Source organism: Megalobrama amblycephala, linkage group LG3, assembly GCF_018812025.1.
Source record: "Megalobrama amblycephala isolate DHTTF-2021 linkage group LG3, ASM1881202v1, whole genome shotgun sequence".
In the NCBI taxonomy this organism is placed as follows: Eukaryota; Metazoa; Chordata; class Actinopteri; order Cypriniformes; family Xenocyprididae; genus Megalobrama; species Megalobrama amblycephala.
The window spans coordinates 29,311,719-29,334,109 of record NC_063046.1 but is presented as its reverse complement, the minus strand read 5'-3'; the positions used below and the strand labels follow the sequence as shown (position 1 = coordinate 29,334,109).

The following is a 22,391-nucleotide window of genomic DNA, read 5'->3' as shown; positions in this document are numbered from 1 at the left end:
ACGGACGAAAGTTTCGGAGGCAGTATGCAAACGCGATTGACATAACGTGAGGTCGAATTTATTTTTTAACGTGCGAAAGTTTCGCATGCGAATTTCGGACTCAGTGTGCAATGACCTTTAGAGCAAAGGTTTTATCTAAATGGCCAAGGATTTTGCAATGTTTTGATTAGATTTTTCTTTGAGCCTGGACTGATTGCATCACCACAACTATAGCTGTGAGATTCACTGTCATACAAAAAATGGCACTCTCTTCAAATACTTCCTAGATGCAGGTCAGGTGTCAGTGAGTTTAGATAAGATATTCCGCTCATCTAGTGCAATAGCATCCCCTCCTTACCTGCACTCCAGCACATGTGGTGTTATACAGACAGTTTGTGATCTGTTATTGAATTCCAGGAGCGTTTTAATCATGTCAGCTCAGCCAGGAAGTGTGGAACACCCTTTCAATTTGTGTCATGATCTCAAAGGGACATTTTCACATTCTAATGTCAGTGAGAGAGAAAACTATAGTGTGAGATGGTTATGATTTCCGTAGTCCTGATGAAACAACATGGCATAATCCAAAGAGTCCTGGAGGGTCATAAACACATGGACAGAACAACAAAATGGGTCAGATCTTTTTATTTCAAGGCCCCCTCATACCTCAGTGGTTACCCACCCCTTCACTTTGTAATACCTAGAGTAAAAGTCTTTAACCAGACAGACTATTCCAGTCTTATTAACTTGTTACAGTGCTGCTCATGGAGCCGTTTCATTGATAATCAGGGCACGTAGTTTATTTCACAGCAATGAGAATCAACCACAATGAAACTTTATTCTTTGTGGCCCATCCACTCTGCATGGCTGTACACATAGAGTCCATCTGCTCCTCTTTGATAAACTCCCACTCATGCATCATCATCTGATCTGCATGGAGAACTTTCTTAGGTCAGCATTTTTACTTCAGAATGAGCGTGAAGTGTGTGTGCAGAAGCTATGTTAAGCTAATAGTGTTTCCTCCAGACTGTCCTTCCTCTTTAATGCTTCACTCATCCTCTTATCACAGCTGCTTGTACACATCCTTTTAAAGCAAGAAGGTACAAATTGCATTTGATTTGCAGCGAGGAGATTCAGATGCCTAGGGCTTATTTTTATCTCCTCTTGGTGTGGTAGGATGATGTAACCTGATTTTCAGTGGCCTGTTTCGTACCAATCACCCCCTGTTGGAGCAGTCGCACATGCCCTGGCACAGACACTGGCAGAAGCCATAGACCAGACAGACTGTGAGACTGGATGGCACCAGGCTCACGCACACAATCCCCAGAGTCACTCTCTGGATCACCAGCAAGTATATGCCAAGTGGCAGCGAACCAAAGTAGAAAAAGCCCAGCAGCCACACCAAGACCCGTGGAACGTGATTGCAGAACTTGGATAGTGCGTCTTGATCCACCACACCACTGTTGGAAGCTACAGAGACTGAGTCCAGACTGTGATCACCATAGTAATCAGAGCTGCTGTTTTGGCTGGGTGAGTGCTGCTGATCCCGTTGCACCTCCATGATGGTGATGACCAGGCAGTTGGAGGAGTCGTGGGATGGGCTATCATTGGAGGACAGGCTCTTGGGAGTCAGCACTACCTCCTTACTGTTGTCCGAGCTCCAGGACTTGTCACGCACAGCAAGACGGGACATGATGTTTGAGTCATCTGGCAGCCTGGCCACTTCGTACTCACTGACCTGCGTCTCGTGGCGGCAGAAAGGGCAGCTGATGGAGCTTGAGCCGTCCCCAATGTCCAGGATCTTATTGAGGCATCTGGCACACACACGGTGCAGACAGTCCAGAATCTTGGGCTTGCGGCCGTGTGTGTTGTAGCGCTGGTAGCAGATTTTGCACTCCAACTCATCGTTGGTGGTGCCATTGAGGCTGGTGTTAATAGTAACGCTGCCATTAGTGGAGCCCTCCTCCGGTCCAGCCTGAGCACAGCTCATCGTGGCCTCATGCTCTGGGAAACAAGAACAGGATGTTAGCACGGACTAAAACATGTACTTATACAGCGATACAGTATAAGCTATTTTTTATTTTTTTATTTCAAGGTGTAAGGTTAGATTTTTCTCTTGACTGCAGATGCCACTAAAACTAATTTATATATACACTATATTGCCAAATGTTTTGGGACGCCTGCCTTTACGTGCACATGAACATTAATGACATCCCGTTCTTAATCCGTAGGGTTTAAAATGAAGTTGGCCCACCCTTTGCAGATATTACAGCTTTAACTCTTCTGGGAAGGCTTTCCACAAGGTTTTGGAGTGTGTTTATGGGAATTTTTGACCATTCTTCTAGAAGCGCATTTGTGAGGTCAGGCACTGATGTTGGACGAGAAGGCCTGGCTCGCAGTCTCTGCACTAATTCATCCAAAATGTGTTCTATCTGGTTGAGGTCAAGACTCTGTGCAGGCCAGTCAATTTCCTCTACACCAAACTCACTCATCCATGTGTTTATGGACCTTGTTTTGTGCACTGGTGTGCAGTCATGTTAGAACAGGAAGGGGCTATCCCCAGACTGTTCCCACAAAGTTGGGAGCATGAAATTGTTTAAAATGTCCTGGTATGCTTAAGCATTAAGAGTTCCTTTCACTGGAACTAAGGGGCCAAGCCCAACCCCTGAAAAACAACCCCACACCATAATCCCCCCTCCACCAAACTTTACACTTGGCACAATGCAGTTAGGCAAGTACCGTTCTCCTGGCAACCGCCAAACCCAGAATCGTCCATCGGATTGCCAGACAGAGATATATATATATATATATATATATATATATATATAATATAGTGCACAGCATAAATGAGTACACCCCTTCTGAAACTTAACAAATCCAGCAATTACTCTTTACTTATAAGACATGTAAGGGTACTTTAGAGATGTAATGTTCCAACAAGTCTGCTTCATCAATTACCAAAGAGGCATGTCAAAATTATGTAGGAAAATAAGATTTTCTTATCAAAGTCATAAATGTTGTGTTGCAAAAATGAGTACACCCTCCTGAAAGTTACTAAATAAAACTAAATAATTTTTTTCTGGTGTAAGTTTAAGGCAATTTCTGATCAACAGGTAAGTATGTTGAACCAAAACATTTAAAGAGAAGTAATTTCTTTACAATTAAACGTGTTATATAGCCCACTGAATCATTCTCATTGTTGTAATGCTGACAACAATGGAACCACTTGGGAGAGAACTGTCAGGAGACTTATTTCTTAGCACAAAAGAGTACAGTCATACAAGAGGATTACCAAATCATTGTTTTAAGTGTGAAAATATAGCAAAAGTAACACAGAAATTCAAAACAATGGACTTGTGACAAGGCCCCTGAAATAATCGGGCCTTCATTTTAAGCTTTCATTTAGTCTTGAGTGATTTTTTTTAAATTTTTTTTTGCTAGACAAAGAGCTGGAGAAATACCAAGCGAGTGTCTCAGAGCCACTTATTAATTGATGAAGCAGACTTGTTGGAACATTACATCTCTAAAGTACCCTAACATGTCTTATAAGTGGAGACTGGAACTACCCACTGTGGTCAAAGAACAATAAAGTCATTTAGCCTTTTCCAAAGCCTATATTTACAAAATATACACTTCTGGGAATCCATACTCTGGTGTAATGAGACCAAGTCAATAATTTTGGACCTAATGGTATCCGAAATGTTATGGTGTTGCTAGAGGAGGAGTACAGTGAGAAGTGTATGGTTCCCACAGTGAAGTTCAGTGGTAGTAAAGCACTTATATAGAGATGTATGACTGCTGAAGGTGTGAGGGAGTTGTGCTTTATCAATGCTGTCATGAAGTCACACACCACTGTGTGATGTAATACAAAAACTATAAATAGCCCTCATTTTCATTTCATTTTCTTTGTCCGTTCTCATCTCTTTAAGGTCTCTTTAAGGTTACGCCTGCATGTTTTCTGTGCTCCTGTGTGTTTTTGAGTTTGTTCAATAAAGTCTGACTGATGCTTAAAGATCTTCAACTTGCCTTTTTTGAACCGTGATATCGTAATCTTATACTAAACTAATTTCTACGTTTGTTACAGTACAATGACTTATTAATTCATATTAGATCTTGATTAATTTAGTTAATTACGTTACTGATTGCAGATGCATTTTGTATCACCATTCATATCTAGCTGAAGTGAGCTGTCATTAAAAATGAATGACATTGAAAACATTAAACAAATCTGTGCATTTAGTGACTTGATTTCATAGAATAAGAGGTTCCTACAGTGTGTTATGCAATCATGCATTAGTGCATTGTTCGTGTCACATTATATATATTAACACCCATGCTATTAAGTCTTCACAGGAAGTGTCCTACTGTGCCACATGGATGTTTTCAAATGTCTCATTCAGTGTGCAACTCTCCAAAGGCCTAATTAAGCAGCTTTGTTAATCGCTGTTTGTGAAATTAATTACGGAAAGAAATGTGGGATCAGCGTAGGGATTTTGCTTTTGTTGTCTTGGGGAGCCAACCGTTTTTGTTTCCCTAATGTCACCCAGCCGTTGTCATACTGAAGAAAGAGATACCAATTGTTAGAGGAAAAAAATAGCGGCCCTTTGGGCAAAGAGCATGGTCCTCCAGCATACAAACCTGTCTCTATTATTAATGACAACAATGCCCATGCATAATTGTAATTCTGAGAGGATTTTTTTTTGCTTTGCTGGATAGAAAAATATAGCCAGCAGAGGCTGTCAATAGAAGCCCGATAAGGAAACAGGCTTGTAGGCTATTTAGGGTTCAAACTGTATTAGCAGAGCCTTTTTGAATTACCAGTTAAAAGAGTAATTGTTTCCAGTCCCTGTTTTGGAACTGAGTTTTTTTGCATGTCAATTTTTTGCATGTCAGTATTGATCCGTATTGAATGAGAATGGCTTTGATTGATATAGTAATGGTAATGTACCACAGTATTTGTCACTCCAATGTGTATTGGGGCATGAAAGCTTTTCTTTTTCCTCTCTGTTCTTCTCTCCCTCCTTTCCTTTCTCCTGGCAATAATGACATATGGCGTTTTAACATGCTTTTCAGAGCTCAGTTGTGTTCTGGGCTGAAAAGTCATCTTATTTTACATTTCAAATCTAATATAAGAAGCTCATTTGTAGCTTAAATGGACAAAAGCAATTTTGTCATTGTAATATTATCTCACAAAAAGCATTGAAATGGGGACCTAATGAATGTCATGGATTATAAATTATAAATGTAACGGGCCATTTCATGTCACTCAGGAGAGCAACATGTTGATGTGTACTTGGCAATCTTCCTGGAAAAATCTGTTAGAAGGATGAGATGGCAGAAGTTTAATCAGAATGTTTTACAGTATTTTTTCTATACTAAAATGAAATCGTATGTTTGAGACAACACTGTTAGTGTCAGAAAACTCTTTCAACAGACAACTTCACACAGAGTTTCTGTCATAATGACATATCAAACATCTGAAAACAGGCAAATATTTAATGCCTTTTTTTTTGTTTTTTGTTTTTTGCTTAAATACAACTCTAATATGCAAAGCAAGCAAAAACAGACACCATTTTGAGAATACTTCAAGAGCCTCACACCTTAAAAGAGGAAATGTGTGGACGACATGCTATAAGCCTGTCAGCGGACATCACTATGATTTGGCATATTCTACTTTCACCTCCATGGAAACATTAACCCTACAGAATACTTCTGAGTTGCTTTTTAGGTGAAATTATTTAACATTTCCTTGTAGTTATGGGACTGCTGTGAGCCTGACTGCAGGTTTCCCACTAAACTAACAGTGCAGTCCAGTTAGTTAATAGAAACATGTAGCAGTCCAGACTGGAGATTTCAGAAATAAATAAAATGGTCTTTTATTGTTGCTGAGTCCCATTGGATATTAAAGCTTGTCTCCACACAGTGATGCAGACACAGGCCAATACTCTGTGGTTTTGTCAGCACAAATGGGGACACAGTTTCATTATTTTATTTAGGGATGGGCATCTACACAAATTTCACATATTGATTTGATTTAGTTTCACAAGCTGAATGAAGGCGAAGCTGATATTCCCCCTCTGGGGTGGTCACTCACGCTGAGTCGGAGTCAGAGTTGAGGGCAATGCTTTCCCGGGCCTCTGCAGGAATCGGGCTTGAATGGAACCCTCCGCCTTGCCTTAAGCATTCACGGTTGGACAATTGGTTCCTGGTTGCGGAGCGTGGTTCACAGCTCCAGTTAATGATGACAGAATTTTTGCTTTTGAGTAAACTATCCCTTTAAGATAAAATAAAGCACTAATGTGGCTCACACTGTATATTGTGTAAACACTTAGCATCTCTTGTAATCATATTCCAGGAGATGTGTAGTGTGTGATCAGATAAGTGAATCAAAGCTCCTTATTGGATGAATTTCAGCAAGACATCACAAACAGCAACACGCACAGCTCATTAAGTCGCTTTTAAGTGTAATCACTTAGACTTCTTAAATTTAGTCGCCTCATTCATATTGCCCTCCAGAGACCTGAGAATCCAAAGTCAACTCAATTATTTAGACCATCATGTATATGTAAGTTACAAGGAGTGAGAGCGAGGGGCAAAAGAGGAACCGTGAGTGCTTGTCTGTTTTAACGATAAAGCAATGCTATTTAAAGCTGTATTCAGTCATTTATAGATTATGATTATGAATACATTATGAATAGTGAGTTACAAAGGGAAGATTCTCACTTGATTCTTGGATCTGCTCTTAAGGCACATGCATAATTGTTAATATTTCATTACTCAAGGCTGTGGTTTGAAATCCTGCGTGACTGATTCTTTTCCAAAGCCAGACTCGCTTAAGTTCTTTGAGATAAATTTCTAAATTAGTATCTGTATCAGTATTCTATATTAGTTGAATGTCTAAAGTCTGGCATTGAGTGGGTTAAACCAAAGAGGGTGGTGTTTCTGTCAAGCCCGAAACCAAATAAATCTGGGCAAAACAGGCAGTAATGTCTATGTAACTTCTTTAATTCTTGCAGTTTCAGGGTAGGGATTCAGAGCACAGGAAATAACAGTCTCCTGCATTTCACTCACTTATAGGAAATTGGCACAAATCAAGAAATACCTCAGTGACAGATAATACTAAGCACCCCATCATGCTCTCATTCATACTAGCTATTCATACAACTCTGTGTTGAGCTATGATAGTGATTACTGAGATTAAAAATTGTTAGATCACAAATTTGCCTTGTCTGTGCACAATCATCTGTCATTTCACAAATGTTTTAACTGTGAATCAGGCTCAGGGTGCATATATATGTACACTCTCTTGTGCTGTATCTTCAACTGGAGCACAGCAGTGAAAAAGTGTTTCCTGCTTGCTCTGTCCAATTTTTTTCTAGTTACTGTCATCTTAAAGAGAATGAGACTGGATTCATCTTACAATGAGTTTTGCACAGTTAGCAGGGGTGTGATTCTTCCGGATTTTCCGACCTGAAAATGATGCTCTCGTAAATCATGCAAAAAAAAAAATAAAAAAAACCAGGGGTGGGGGGTCAGGGTTGCGGCGGTTGCGATGGGTCGAGTATTGGTAAACATAATGACCGCTCACCGCTGTCAACGTTTTTTGTGCCTCTGATTCATGTCGTCATGTCACTCCGCAAGTAGTCCAATCATTTGTCACGATTGAAGTTCAAAGTGTACGCGCACTGTTATGAATGCGCACACACCCAACCGCGCCCAACCATCTACTCACGTGAACAGCTTCAGTGAACACGGATGATTCAGATAAGCAAATCCATATTGTCTTTCATTTTTATATGCAGGTCTAGTAAAATTTAACCAATCTATTGATCATTTTTGTCATGATTCCATAACATTAATGTTAAACGATGCTGTGCTAATTAGCAAAGTAACGGCAAGGATGCCAACTCTCACGCATTCAGCTAAACTCACCCAATTCTCACGCTCTGACGCCACACCCCCATATTCTCACGCAGACTCGTGCAGCAGTGAGGGAAAAAAATCGCGCCGCATGATCTCACAAAGCAACGCGCAGAGAGACCAGACAGACAGTGTACAGACTAGTGAGATTTTGTGACAATTGTGAGGGAAATACACAATTTATTCCCATGAACGGTGTAGTCAGCCGTTCTCCTTCCCATCTGCACCGTGTGAATTGTGAACGCAGGCAGGTCAGTGAGTTACAGGGCGCTCCGTGTCTCCGTCCAGTTTAGGCTAGTAACTAATAGGCCTATGCTGTTATATAGTTTATAGGGGTGTGACGAGCGAGACTAAAATGTGGCGAGATTTCTCGTCGAGGCAGAAAAGTAGTCTCGTGATGTTGCCATGACAGAGTGTTAGGATGATTAGGAAAGAATATGCCACCGCTACGTTTACATTATGCCTCTCCTGTCGTTTTGCTTTGTATTTAAATAAAAAAAAACATTTAATTCAGTTGGATAACGGTTGCCGCCGCTCCATATTTACAGAGTACGAGCGATCACGAAAGTGAAAGTAAACGCGCGCGCATTCAAACGAGATCTAAATACCCGCATCTTGAAAGCGGCTCCCTGATGAATACAAATATCTCTCAATATGAAAGCTAGTTTAGGCTGGGCAGTGTAGTTGTAACCATCTCTTAGCTCTGTATCAAAGAAAAATTTGGTCTTATTTGCACTTTGAATATTAAGAGAGTGCGGTTATGGTTGCATTTATTGTAAAGTGTTATCATAAAAATTAATAACAGTTTTCTCTTAATCTTATTAAGCACAAACAATAATGTTTCATTTGTTAACATTAGTTAATGCACTGTAAACTATGAACTAACAATGAATGACTATTTTTATTAACTAACATTAACATGTTAGATTAATAAATACTGTAGCACATATATTGCTCATTGTTAGTTGATGTTGGTTAATACATTAATGTTAATAAATGAGATCTTATTGTAAAGTGTTACCATTTTTATTTATACTGTTTTTATTTCTATGATCAGTTTGTGGAAAGGAGTTCAGTTAGGAGGTCAAAAGTTGTAGAAGCTCATAAATCATGTACAGTAAGGCCTGAAGAGACTGAAATCATACAGGAGAGAAGTCAGTCAGTTGAGTTAGTGGCAAAACCTTTTACAGTGCTTGAGTATTGTTGTCTTTTACTGCATATGATAATTCATACTCGGAAAGTAGAACTGAAATGACATTCATTACAAGATGATTAGTTAAAACATTTCAAATACACCTGCAGAATATTTTATCTAGTCGTGTATTTCACCATCTTGTCTCGTCTCGTGAACTCAATCTCGAGTCTCGTCTTTTGAGATACCTGTCTCGTCACACCCCTAATAGTTTATATAGAATTAAGTTAGCATTAGCAGAGTTGTCTGTTTTGCAGCACTGAGCAGTTATTTTACATAACTTTATCATAAAAAAAAGTACAAAAGCAAGCCACGCCCCTCCATAAGCCCCTCCCCATAACAAAGCCCCGCCCCCATGGTAAGTGCACCGTATAGTTTCCTGCTTTTTTGTCCTTTGCCAATCACACCTATGAGTTAGAGAATCTGAAATGCTGAAGTATTGCAGTAACACGTTTGCATCTGTGGAGAGATTGTAATAGAATGAAAGGATGGAGACAATGATAGAGTGAACTGAGCTTTTCAGAAGATAGTAGTAGTGTTTTTTGTTGAACCCTATTCAAAAGCAGATTGCAGGTCTGTGCTGCTAATCTATTCTGCCAGCTAAAATAATTGGATCCATACAGTATGTCAGGCAAATTGATTAGGACCATGTCATTATTCCTCTAGTCTGAGGACAAGAGAAATAAATGTTTGCCACCACTGTAAGAGAATCTTCATATACACACAGTTGAACATCTGTTCCTGCTCATCAGCTTCTGTCAAGAGGTTAAATGTTTATTTGTATGCTTGAGGATAAATGCATGCCATGTTATGTCGAAAAGAATGAATTCATAGTTTGCCTTTGTTGTGTTGGCATACTTGTTTAACTGATTGTGTCTTGTCAGTAAGGATGTCAATTTACACAAATTCCCATGATTGATCGTCGTTTAAATTAACGATCAATTAATCGATTAATCATTAGCCTTAATACTGCAACAAGGGTCTACTGCAGTGGCATATATAGTCAACAACATGACAGTGTGAGCAAATGCTGCTCAAAACACCATGTTCCTCAACAAGGGTTTTTAATCTAATTATTTATTAATCAAACATAACAACTGATACAACGTGTCAATGACGCCATGTCAGATGCATGCTTGTCATAATGTGTACTCCTGTTGTGAAAGTGCTCTTCCTGGAACAATGCACTGAAAAAGGCACCTAAACTAAATTAATTCACAATGATTTATTACAATACTGTTTTTATTAATGTTATATAATATGACCGTCCCAATCGTAGTTATTATTAGTCATGCGTGCTTGCATCGTTTTTCCTTGTGTCTGCTTTACAAGTTTAACAGTTGAGCTTAATCGAGAAGTTTTATCGATCATTGATTTTATTAATCGGTTTTATTATTTTAGGTTGCATTAACTGTGTTTGTTCTCTTACTCTGTGGGTTTGTTTTTGTTTAGCATCCTATCAACCTGTTTACCTGAATCCGTCTGTCAGAGAGCAGATGCAGCTGGGGTGAGGTGCTTTTGTTTAGGTGTGTACTGTATGAAAGAGTTTAGTTTATTAAAGATTACTCACTAACAAGTTTAGATTAGAGTGATATTATCTATTCTAGAGGACTGAAACTCAATCAGATTATTCATTCAGTTTTATCTTTCTGTAATCTCCCAGCTGTACCATACATCTCATTCATGTATCTCCAGGATCTCATAGACAATCTTAGTAAAAATGCTGTAGGTGTAAAAGTCTTCATCCTCCTCACTCAAACAGGGCAGGCAGAGTGAAAATGACAGATCATGTATCCAGTCTTTTTGTAAGTAACAGGTCCCTGCTGTGTAATGTGTGTGTCTTTTGTAGCAGCCCTAACTCACAAGTCCCTATTAAAGTGGGACCCTTGGCTTCAAAGATGCTTTTGTAACCAGAATTTGAGGAAAAAAGGCTCTGTAGGTTTGGTGTCTAAGTGGAAGCTACGTGGGAGATTGGGAATAGATTTAGGGAACAAGCAATTTTTATTTTATTTAATTATTTATGAGATTTTCTACTGAAAATGAGGGTTATTTGTAGTTCAGTTGAGCTGAAGGGATGCACACCTGAAAGAAGCCAATAACAGCTGCATAGTACACTGACAAACACATGCACAAAATGTCCCTATCTTTTAATTATAAATGGATGACATATAACAGGACTTGAATTTTGGTGCAGGATTGTGGGTATTGCGCATAATATTAATACTCATTCCCGCAGGTTTCATGCTTATAAGGCGGGAAATTCCCGCAAACATTTATACAGTTAGCTTGTTGGTTTAATGAGCAAACTAATCCACACAGATTATCAGATTAAATCAGTAATTTGAAAACTTTCTGAGACATAATTTCACAAACAGCCAGAGTGATTCAGCTCTACCTCATCTTCTCTCTCTTTCAAAATGTGCATATGGCTTCACATCACCACATCTTCTGTACAAGCGAGCTGCACGCTGCGATACAAGACTTTAGCTCACGTTTTGGGACAGAATTGTCACTTGCCCAGCCCGGCCAGTGTTGCATCGTTACTAAAGTTTATCATATGCATGACTTGTCAATTTAAACATTGAAGCAATTTTAAAGCATTCAGTAGTACACGCACGCTCTCATACCCAGAGCGCATACAAATAAAGCTGCCTTTCAAACAGCTTGCGAGTACCAAACCGAGTGCTTTTTCAAGGCTTATTGCGCTTTAATGTTCAGAAACACAACATCTTGTCACATGCCTGTCTTGGCGAGTACTCACATGAACACAGTCGGTGATGTCTTAAGTGAACCTAAACAGTTGAAAAACAAAATGCATGTGTATCAGTATATTGGATCCGTGCATAAACTCTTAAAGTGACAGCAGCCTACCTGCTGTTGACTGTCTTAACTGTTAATTAAGCAACAAAAGATAGTGAGAAGAATTAATCTGTATTTAATTTATAAGAGTCACCTAAGGGGTCTCCCCCATTTTCCAAAATGAAATTCAGGCACTGTATAAACATTTTATTAACATTATTGTTGTTCATACCCTGAGGTAGACCTGATGGTGCAAAACAACAAATCAACCTTATATGCGTTAGCAGTCTCACTGAAACTGTTCAGCCTTTTATGTTCAAACCGGAGTCAGACAATGATGGAGAGACTCAAGAAGTGACAACATGTAGAATGCAACAGGACATTTCTGAATGGTTAGTTGATTAATGTATGTAGCTGATGTGGAGTTAACTATCTTAAGGTCATTGATTAGCATATTCTGCCATGATCATCTATAAATCGCTCATGTGGGAACTGTTGTAAGATGACTACAGAGCCAGAGAATATTTTCTGCATGAAGACAAAACAGGTATAGTTTAGTTTAATTATGGTTATAACTTATGTTGTCATTTAGCTTTTGTGACATGCTGTTGCATTTATGTTACATACTGTATTGCAATAACATGGCCTCACCCCTTTGTTGCGTGTTCTTGGGGGCAGGGTTTGTGTAAATTTTAGGGTTAGTGATGTCACTAACCCGGGAAAGAGCTTGTTGTAGTCCCTACCAGTTGTTTGTTGTAGTCCTTTAAACAGAGAATTCTTTGAAAGAAAATATCTCCCTTTGCTTTGAACTTTGAATGTCGAAACTTTGCAGATGTTGTTTATTCTCTAACAGCAACATTACATACTACCTAATGTTAAAAAAGTGAAATCATAATAAGCTCAGTGTTGATTCATTTCTGTTGCAAAAATCATTAGTTACTCATTTAGTTTGTTTATCTATACAGCATCTCTGGAGAGAACAGTGATGTCATCTAGCTCAGTTCACTTCTAATACAGTGGTGTCAATGCAGTCAGATCAATAAAATTGTTGAAAATTAAGTGTCCCCAATACTTAATATCAAGCCACATAATGATTACACTGTAATCATGTGTTATCATTTGTTCTTACAAGTTTTCAAGAAGATCTGAGCATTCCTAGAGGAGTTATAGGCTTTTGGGGACACTTGGTCAAGTCCACATTTTGAAATGACCCTACTATTGCCATCCAAAAGCAAAAGTTAAACTTTTTTTGTATAACTATTGACCTAGAGAGTCCAGAGAATTGTACTGCACTGGTTTTATTGAGGTTGAGCAAAAAACCTAAAACTTGTTTTTTTTTTTGTTTTTTTTTAAATGTTCTCAAATATTTAACAATTTGATTGACAGCAGTGGTTCTTTAGGCAAAATTGTTCCGAATGAGATCTATCATATGATATGAATATTGTGTTTATGTGCGAAACCTTGCATAACATACAATCATTTACATTTTCTTGTAAAACACATTATCGCCCCCTTGTGGCCATTTTCTTTCAAAATTCTCACAGATACCATGAGTCAAACAGACCCACTGAGTTTCATTCTGATCGGCCTCTGTTAACCTTGTCTAATAGGTGCTCAAATTTCATTGGCTGATGGCGGCCATGTTTTTCAAGATACACAAATGTCCTCATAGACAGTCATGGCACCTTGGACAAAGACACTGCATGCCAATTTTCAAGTCAATCGGACAATCCATTGCATAGTTTTAGCTGTTTTTATTTTTTTCCTGTTATAGCGCCACCAAGTGACCAAGCTCTGCAACTTTTTACTGTGACCTCAGACTTAGCGACCATGAAATTTTTACTTTTTTTAAAATATATATATATATTGATATTCACTCTCCAGAGAATATTTCTGCACTAATTCGGTTCCTATCAGGTGAAAAACCTAGGACTAGTTCGCAAAAGTAGGTTTCAGACAAAATCCAAGATGGCAGAAAATGTTATATATACATTTAATATTGAAGATATACATTTTATTGATTGAACTTCCCAAAGGATTCACTACAGTGTTTAGCCTCATTCTAACCACACAGAAAGAATCTGGCTATGAGTAGGGCCTATTCATTTTGACAACACTAGATTTGACATACTGGATTCCTTAAGAGGTCATAAGAGGAAGTTTTGTATGGAAAAGCTCCATTATGGACAGTGTACAAGGCTTTCTAAAGACAGAACAACTTAGAACAGAAGTGAAATATCCAAACAGCAAATAGATTTACCATGATGGTGAGAATTTCAAAAGAAAGCAAGCATTGCTAAAGAGCAGTATGACCAGAAGCTTGCCATCACAAGCTCAAATTGAATATATCACTATCACATAAATAAAATGTCACAAACTGAAATCACATTAGCACCATCTTTATAATAGTGCAGATCACTCCTTGTCACTGAAACTGCTTCATGTTGGCATGCTTTGCAATATAAATTCCGGTACTCCTTATTGGTTTTGTTGGTTTTGTCTGGTGGCTGCTCAGATGCTCTTTAACACAATCAAGACAACACTAATATCTCTAGAAGAGAAAGGGACGAGAGAACCAGAGAGATTCAGAATTGCTGTAATTGAATGCTCACACACACACATGCACTGAAAGAGCTGTTGACTGAGACTTGTTTGTGTGGAGTGTTATTGATCCATATGTGAGGGAAAGACTGAACCCTATGTGTTCTAAAACCCCAGAGTCAGAATACAGTCAAATCTCTCCCTCTCTTCCACACACACACACACACACACACAATCCCACTTTCTTCACACATGCTCATTCTCTGCTCGAAACAGATATGATAACAGGGTGGTCCATTAAAAACATTGCCATTGCTAATCAGCTCTCTAAACGCATCCGTATGCGTTTACACGTTCTTCCTGGATATTATTAGATGTTAATTTGTGCATTCCTCCTTCTGGGTTTTGATCTCTGAAGGAAATCACAATTGTGCCTAGCATCAGTTACCTAGGAGCACGACTCTTAGCATCAACTTATCTGTCGCTCTGTCTCTTTCCCTTTTATTGCTCTTCTATCCATTTGTCTATCTCTCTTGGTTTTTCTTTGCACCTAATTGTTTCTCAGAGATCCATCTCATATCCTCCCTGGTGTTATGTATTTACGATGAGGCATTTATGGACTGAGCATATCTGACTACTCACGTTTACTCACGCGGCTGTAATTGTCTCATTGCCCTTTTCTATGTGAAGATAAGTTATATCAACAGGCTGCCTCTCCCTAGAAACCCCAGGAGCTGCGCAAATGTGTGTGTTTGTTTATCTAAATAGCTCACATCTGTTTTAGCAGCAGACAGGCCAACATCTGTTCCTCTCTGTAATGCATCTGCCCTGAGTCTGCAGTTCAACATATCACTGCAATATCCCAATACATCAGATCGCTGCTTCATTCATCGCCATTAACTGTATTTCTTTCAACCTGTTTTTTATTATTATTATTGTGTTTGTATGCGTGATTATTTTTCTTCCACAAGGTAACCAGCTGGAGGTAAAATATTTCCTCATAAATGTTTACAACCTCAGCTATTAAACTGTAAATTCAGACCTTCTCCGTTGCTCCTATACCCTCCCTTTTCTTCAGCATTCCTCTCTTTACAGGTAATAATAGTTTGTCACTTTTCCTGCATTGGTTAGACTTCATCTAATCCAGACAGATGAACATGTCTCCACACACACATTAGCTCTCGTTCTAGTCTTACCGTGCTGTGTAGTCTCTGTCTCTGGCTCCTCCAGGGTTGTTTGAGTTATTTTGTTTTCCCTTGATTTTTTATTAGTTTAAGTGGTACTCCACCGTTCCTCAGTGCTCTCCTGCACAACTGTTTTCATATCTCTCTCCCGGCCACCCTAGGTGTACAAGCAGCAGGCGTCAGCAAGTGTAAATGCGCTGGGTCACCGTCTGCGCGAGCAGGAGGAAGACTTTGCGGGAAAAGCAGCGAGTTATCAACGAGAGATCCGGCACCTGCAGAGTCAACTAAGAGACAGACAGGAACAACTGCACGGAGCTCTGCAGCAGAAGAGGTGATCCTCTCACACACATGAACATACACGCTCTCTCTCTCTCCCGCTCTCTCTTGCTTTCTGTGAATAGAGGGATGCAGCAGAAGAGGTGAGAGCAGTAGTGGAGCAGCTGTCACAAAGGCACAAACCAATAACAGACAGCGGAAAGAGAGAGAGAGAGAGAGAAAGAGGAGGGGCTCTAGACAAGCTGGCACAGCTGCAGGCTCATCTGTCTAAATGTTCCATGTACTCTCATCATTTCGAGCTTTCATAATTATGTTTGCTTTTCTTTAATTTGTCGCTTTCTCTCATGACGCTGTATACCGATTTATTATTGCAGTTTATTTTTAGTTTTGGGTTTATAAGACAAGTATTGCAGTTTCTACAAAAAGATTCAGAAACTAGAATCAGTGAGCACTCTTGTGCATATATATATTAGGGCTGTCAAATGATTAATCACAATTAATCGCATACAAAATAAAAGTTTGCCTAATATATGTGGGTGTACTGTGTGTAATTATTATGTATATATAAATACAAACACATCCATGTATATATTTGAGAAATATTTACAAGTATATGTATTTATTTATATTTTTATATAATTAATATTATATATAAATTAGGGCTGCACAACGATTAATCACGATTAATCGTTTGCAAAATAAAAGTCTGTGTTTACGTAATATATGTGTGTGTTCTGTGTATAATAATTATGTATATATAAATACACACACATGTATATATTTGAGAAATATTTACAAGTATATGTATTCATATTTTTATATAATTTATATTATATATAAATTAGGGCTGCACCATTAATCGTTTGCAAAATAAAAGTCTGTGTTTACATTAGAGATGTTCCGATACCTCTTTTCCATTCCCGATACCGATTCCGATAACTGAGCTCAGGGTATCGGCCGATACCGAGTACCGATCCGATACCTGGGTGTGTATCTGTGTATATATATATATATATATATATATATATATATATATATATATACACTACTAGCCCTGTATGAATTGATAGAATTATTTATGGTGTGCTTCAGACTTATCCCTTAATAAAACAAGAACAAAAACATACAGTGTATGTTTTTGTAGAGTTTTTGTAGAGTAGAGTATTTTTATTATCTGACATACATTTGTCAGTTATATTATTTATTTATTTTAACTTAAAAAGAACTTCAAATGCAGCCACAAATCTAACACTGTAAACTGAAAAAGGTATATTAGTTTTACAATATAACTATAAAAACAGTGCAACAAATAAATCTAGGAATATAATTATATAAGAAAATAATCTCTTTAAAACTTGAAGTCCAGAAACAATTTTGTTAAATAAAAATCTCACGTTTTCGACGACTGACAGCAGATGGTCATCCAGAACAATAAACCCGACAATTTTGTCGGTTATCTTTATTTGTCTTTTGAAAACTTTTCTCTTTGTTTGAATGAAGCTGGCACGCCTCATCCTTCTCCATCTTAAGCGCGTCAAACGCATGAATCGCTCAATTCGCACCGCGTCATTCACGCGAATCGTGCCGCAGGAAGTCAATTCGCGTCTTTGCATTGACTTAACATGTAAATCACTCGCGCTTATCGCTTCATTCGCGTCTGGTGTGAACGCAGCATTAGCCTTTATGTAACCATTGTGTTGCGCGGGGTGACGCATCTTCAAATGCTTTATTAAGTTATTTGTGTTAAAGTTGCCAATACTTGTGCCACTCGAAATTGCAGCATTGCATATGAGACATGTCGCCGTTTTACTGGTCTGAAATACTGCCAAACAGCAGACATGCTGCTAGCGCGTTTTCACTTCTCCGCTGCTCTAAATAGTGGTTGCTTGTGGCAACACAGCACAACTTCCTGTGTTTGCATTCTGAGCCGCAAAGAAGAATTGATTTCCGATTAGCTGCGTTAAGCAAAGATAGCGGGCACAACTAGGTATTGTTTAAGAAAATGGTATCGGATCGGTACGTGAGTTTAAATACTCGCCGATACCGATGCCAGAAATGTTTGTGGTATCGGTGGTATTTCCGATACTAGTATCGGAATCGGAACAACCCTAGTTTACATAATATATGTGTGTGTTCTGTGTATAATAATTATGTATATATAAATACATGCACATACATGTATAAATTTAAGAAATATATACATGTATAAATAAATATACATATTTATATATATTTTATATTACATATAAATATAAATATTTTATATATAAATATAATTTTTTTCTTAAATATATACATGTATGTGCATGTATTTATATATACATAATTATTATACACAGAACACACACATATATTATGTAAACACAGACTTTTATTTTGCAAACGATTAATCGCGATTAATCGTTGTGCAGCCCTAATATAAATACATTTTTTGTACATAAATAACATATTTCTCTTAAATATATACATTTGTGTGTATTTATATATACATATTATGCGATTAATCGCGATTAATCATTTGACAGCCGCAAACACACACACACACACAAACATTTATTTAATTAAACATTAACCTAGATTTCATAAGTGACTAAACAATTGTTCATTGTTAGTTAATTATAACTGTTTTTAGAAACAAATTGGAGTTTTACCTTTTATTTTTCGAAATATGTTGCTCAAACAGCAAAACTGGGTTTCTACTTTATAATTATCTATTTTGAAGAGCAGATACTTTTTGCTGCTTTCTTAATAGTACAGAATTCTATGTTCATGTATCTGTATTTGCTTGCAGATGCCACAGGCAGCCTATTCTCTCCTCATTTCACTAACACGCCAGTGGGCGGGGCTAATGTTGCAATGATGAAGTAGGCGTTGATTTCTTATGCGGAGGCGACGTTTTACCTATCTGTGTCATAGATAGGCACATACCAGGACGAGTCGTGGGCCTGGTGTCAATAAAAAATTTTATTGGACTACCAAGGACGTTTTCAGGATATTCTTAAAGTACGATGACCTCTTATATATCAAAAGCTTAAGGAAAAGTTGATTTCTCAATTCATGACCCTTTAATGTTTTAAATGTTTCTGCTCACCAAGACTTTGTTTATTTGATCCAAAATAAAGCTTTCTATTTCAAATAAATGCTGTTCTTTTAAACTTTCTATTCATTGAACAATTCTGAAAAATTTCTACATAAATATTAAGCAGCACAACAGTTTTCAAAACTTATAACAATCAGAAATGTTTCTTGAGCAGCAAATCGGCATATTAGAATGATTTCTGAAGGATCATGTGACACTGGAGTAATGATGCTGAAAATTCAGCTTTGCCATCACAGAAATAATTTGCTGTATTTTGGATCAAATAAATGAAGCCTTGGTGAGCAGAAGAGACTTCTTTTAAAAACATTAAAAAATCTTACCGTTCCAAAACTTTTGACCGGTGGTGTAAGTGCACACAACACTCACATATCAATAGTCTACACTAGACAGGACAGAAACAAGTCAGACAGTCAAGGCAGGATACAGTGTCCAGCTAGGGACAGACGCACACTGATGGACTCAGATCTGCTCTGCTGTCTGGACCACTCATCCTCACAAACTATGACACACTATACTCTTGTTCAGAATTTGAGCCATGTCCAACTCAGCTCAGGTCCTCTGCTTGCAGTGTACTCGCTCGCCCATTAAACGCTTACAGCCTCTCTCCCTCTCTCTCTTTCTCTCGTGGTCTCAACCTTACATCAAAGCTCATATTGAAGTCAGTTCCCTTCCCAAGCCTGAGTGTGAGGGTTTTAAATGTCAGCTTTGATATGTCAGTAAAATACTTCTCCTGCAGAAGAATTTGTTTTTATGCATGTGTGTCTGACATTGTGAAGAATATGAATAGGAAATGACAACTCCTTTGTTGATATTTACTATTCATGCTCTTACTATGCAGCTGTTCACCCATCTGCTTTAACCTCTTGGTTTTTTTATTTAGAATGTTTTTAACATTTAATTTTGACTCGAAACTTTAATTTTGAATGAATGGGCTGTTTTTCAGGAAGAGATGTGGCATTATTCAGAATATGGCTATCACCACAGCTCATGATGCTTTTTTTTCCCTCTCTGTCTTCATGAGTGTGTTTATAAGTGTTTGTGGTGGCATGTTCTCTGGTCTAGTGCTGTGTTTGTTTGTAACCGTGTGTGTTGATTTCTTTTAACACTATGATGTTCAAAGGTGTAATGAACATTCATTTAATACTGTAATTATTCTCGTTTGCTGTGTTGTATGCTTCTCTTTCATGTGCGAATGATTCATAGACACTTACTCAACTGGTCCCTCATGGGACCTTTTCAATACAAGCAGTTTGCATACATACAAATGGCAAATTTATTAAAACATATGCAATGTTCATGAGCTTCCTCAATAACTAATATAATGACATAAAAATTGAAAACTAATAATCATTTACTCACCCCCATGTTGCTGCAAACATGACTTTCCTCTGTGCAGCACAAAAGCATACATACTGCTGTTTAAAAGATTTGTGTTCTTTTGAAAGAAGTCTCTGCTCATGGCTTCATTTATATATAAAAATATAGTAAAAACTGTATGATTGTGAAATTTACAATTCAAAATAACTGTTTTCTAATTTAAAATGTAATGTTTTCCTGTGATGGCAAAGTTGAATTTTCAGCATCATTACTCCAGTATTCAGTGTTACATGATCCATCAGAAAACATAATATGCTGATTTGCTGCTATAGAAACATTTCTTCTTATTCTTAATGTTGAAAACAGTTGTGCTGCCTAATATTTATGTAGAATTTTTTCAGAATTGTTCAATGAATAGAAAGTTTAAAAGAACAGCATTTATTTGAAATAGAAATCTTTTGCAACACAATAAATGTCTTCACTTTTGATCAGTATCAATTTATTAAAAAAAAAAAATCTAACTGACCCCAAACTGTTGAACAGTAGTGTATTTTGAATAACTTTATATTTATACAATGCAAGTCAATGGGATCCCAAACAACCTTGAACCCTATTGACTTTTATTGTATGGACAAAAACTAAGACATTTTTCAAAATATCTTCTTTTGTGTTGAGCAAAAGAAAGAAAGTCATAGATTGGAATGACACGAGGATGGGTAAATTATGACAGAATTTTCATTTTCAGGTGAACTATTCCTTTATTTCTGGAGGATTTCACTCCAACTATGGGCTAGTTTGCAGTGCTGTGTGGGGGTGAATGTGAGAGAAAAAGTTCAAGTGTGGGCCAAAGGTGGCACTCATGGGGATCTGGAGAGATCTAACCTGGCTGAACTTTTGCTGCTCATATTGCTTTTGTAGGCTGCTGAAACATTAACTTCCAATCACTTAGAGATTAGTGTGTGTGCTCTGAGATTTGTGTGTGAGAAAGAGAGATAAAAATCTTTGATATATACTGAAATGTCTCCTGGCTGTGTGAGTGAGAACAGAAGGAAGAGAGAGAATGAAAAGAGAAAAGAAAGGGAAGATTAATGGACATATCTAAATTACACATGAGCATTTCGACAAATTATATAGTGTTCCTCTTGTTTTATTATTATGGGCATGTGATGTGTCATTTATTGTAAGTCATTCCTCCTCTCCCAGCAGTGTTGAATGACAGCTGTGTGTGTCAGCAGGTCAGAGATGAACCCAGGGCACAGGATACCTCTTTCATTTCTAAAACATCCTAATTTTAATGTCTTGTTTTCTCTCACTGTTAATCCTTCTTCTCCTGCCTGCCTTTTCTCTTTTTCATCGTCTGTCTTTATTTATTTATTTATCAACTACAGTTTAACGCATGGGACAGACTCTCTCATGACTAAAGTACTAAGCTTGAGTTGAACATGGCTGTATTTTGTATCGCTTTGTTGAGTCGACTGAAAGGACTGCCGGACGAACAATGGAAAAAATTACAAATTACAGCCTGCAAAAGGCTTGTCATTCTAGTACTGTGCAAACCTTTTTTGCAGAAAAGCATAGTTTGATGAATTACAGTTTGGTGGATTTATCAGTTATGTGCCATTGATTGAAAGAAGGAAAATATGTGTGGATCTGAAAAAGCATTTACCTTACAGAGTATAAAAAACAGAAATTTTTGTGTTTACGTCTCTTGTCATGTTAGTGTTTTAAAAATGAAGGAGTCTCAAAAGGTTTTTGTATTTTGTAGGTCAGGATGGTGTAAGTGATTTTAGCAGAACTGACACCTGAAAGCACACACAAATGCATCAGCATACGTCTCACATCTCTCTGCTTGGGATTAGTTTTTATGTGTATTTACATCTGGGTATTTTTTCCTCATTAGAGAAACTCACACACAAAAGTAATGAGATGCTCTTATGCAACTAAAGACCTGTAAGCCCTTGTATTCTCTTGCCTGGAAAATCCAGCCTCACCGCTGTACCAGCGGATGAGTCTGGTTGCCATTGAATCAATTCGATTTCTAGGGCGGAGCAAATCCGAGCAAACAGGAAGCGGAGTAAACCAATCA

At 37.8% G+C, this 22,391-nt stretch overlaps 2 protein-coding genes across 6 annotated transcripts in view; one reads left to right on the top strand and one right to left on the bottom strand.

Moving 5' to 3' along the window:
* Positions 1–22,391, top strand: part of cep89 (centrosomal protein 89) — a 114,577-nt gene that overhangs the window by 61,890 nt on the left and 30,296 nt on the right. For all 4 annotated transcript variants that reach the window (XR_007184193.1, XM_048184981.1, XM_048184982.1 and 1 more), the window contains one exon: positions 15,774–15,943. Coding sequence is in view for 3 of the 4 variants with exons in the window: in XM_048184981.1 (XP_048040938.1) it covers positions 15,774–15,943 (170 nt within the window). In the remaining variant the exon portion in view is untranslated. The remainder of the gene's footprint in view (positions 1–15,773; positions 15,944–22,391) is intronic.
* On the bottom strand, positions 607–15,949 carry zgc:165481 (uncharacterized protein LOC100073327 homolog). 2 transcript variants are annotated; one of them, XM_048184984.1, is made up of 3 exons: positions 15,625–15,949; positions 11,850–11,880; positions 607–1,980 (listed from the first exon to the last, which is right to left on the bottom strand). In XM_048184984.1, exon 3 carries the CDS (start codon positions 1,964–1,966, stop codon positions 1,193–1,195), a length of 774 nt encoding a protein of 257 aa, XP_048040941.1. In that variant the 5' UTR covers positions 1,967–1,980; positions 11,850–11,880; positions 15,625–15,949; the 3' UTR covers positions 607–1,192. The 2 variants fall into 2 exon arrangements, with proteins under 2 accessions (XP_048040941.1, XP_048040940.1); XM_048184983.1 differs by lacking the exon at positions 11,850–11,880 and having other exon boundaries at positions 15,625–15,945.

Bases quoted from the DNA above. Each gene is read 5' to 3' on its own strand.
- zgc:165481 (XM_048184984.1), bottom strand. From the start codon at position 1,966: ATGAGCTGTGCTCAGGCTGGACCGGAGGAGGGCTCCACTAATGGCAGC.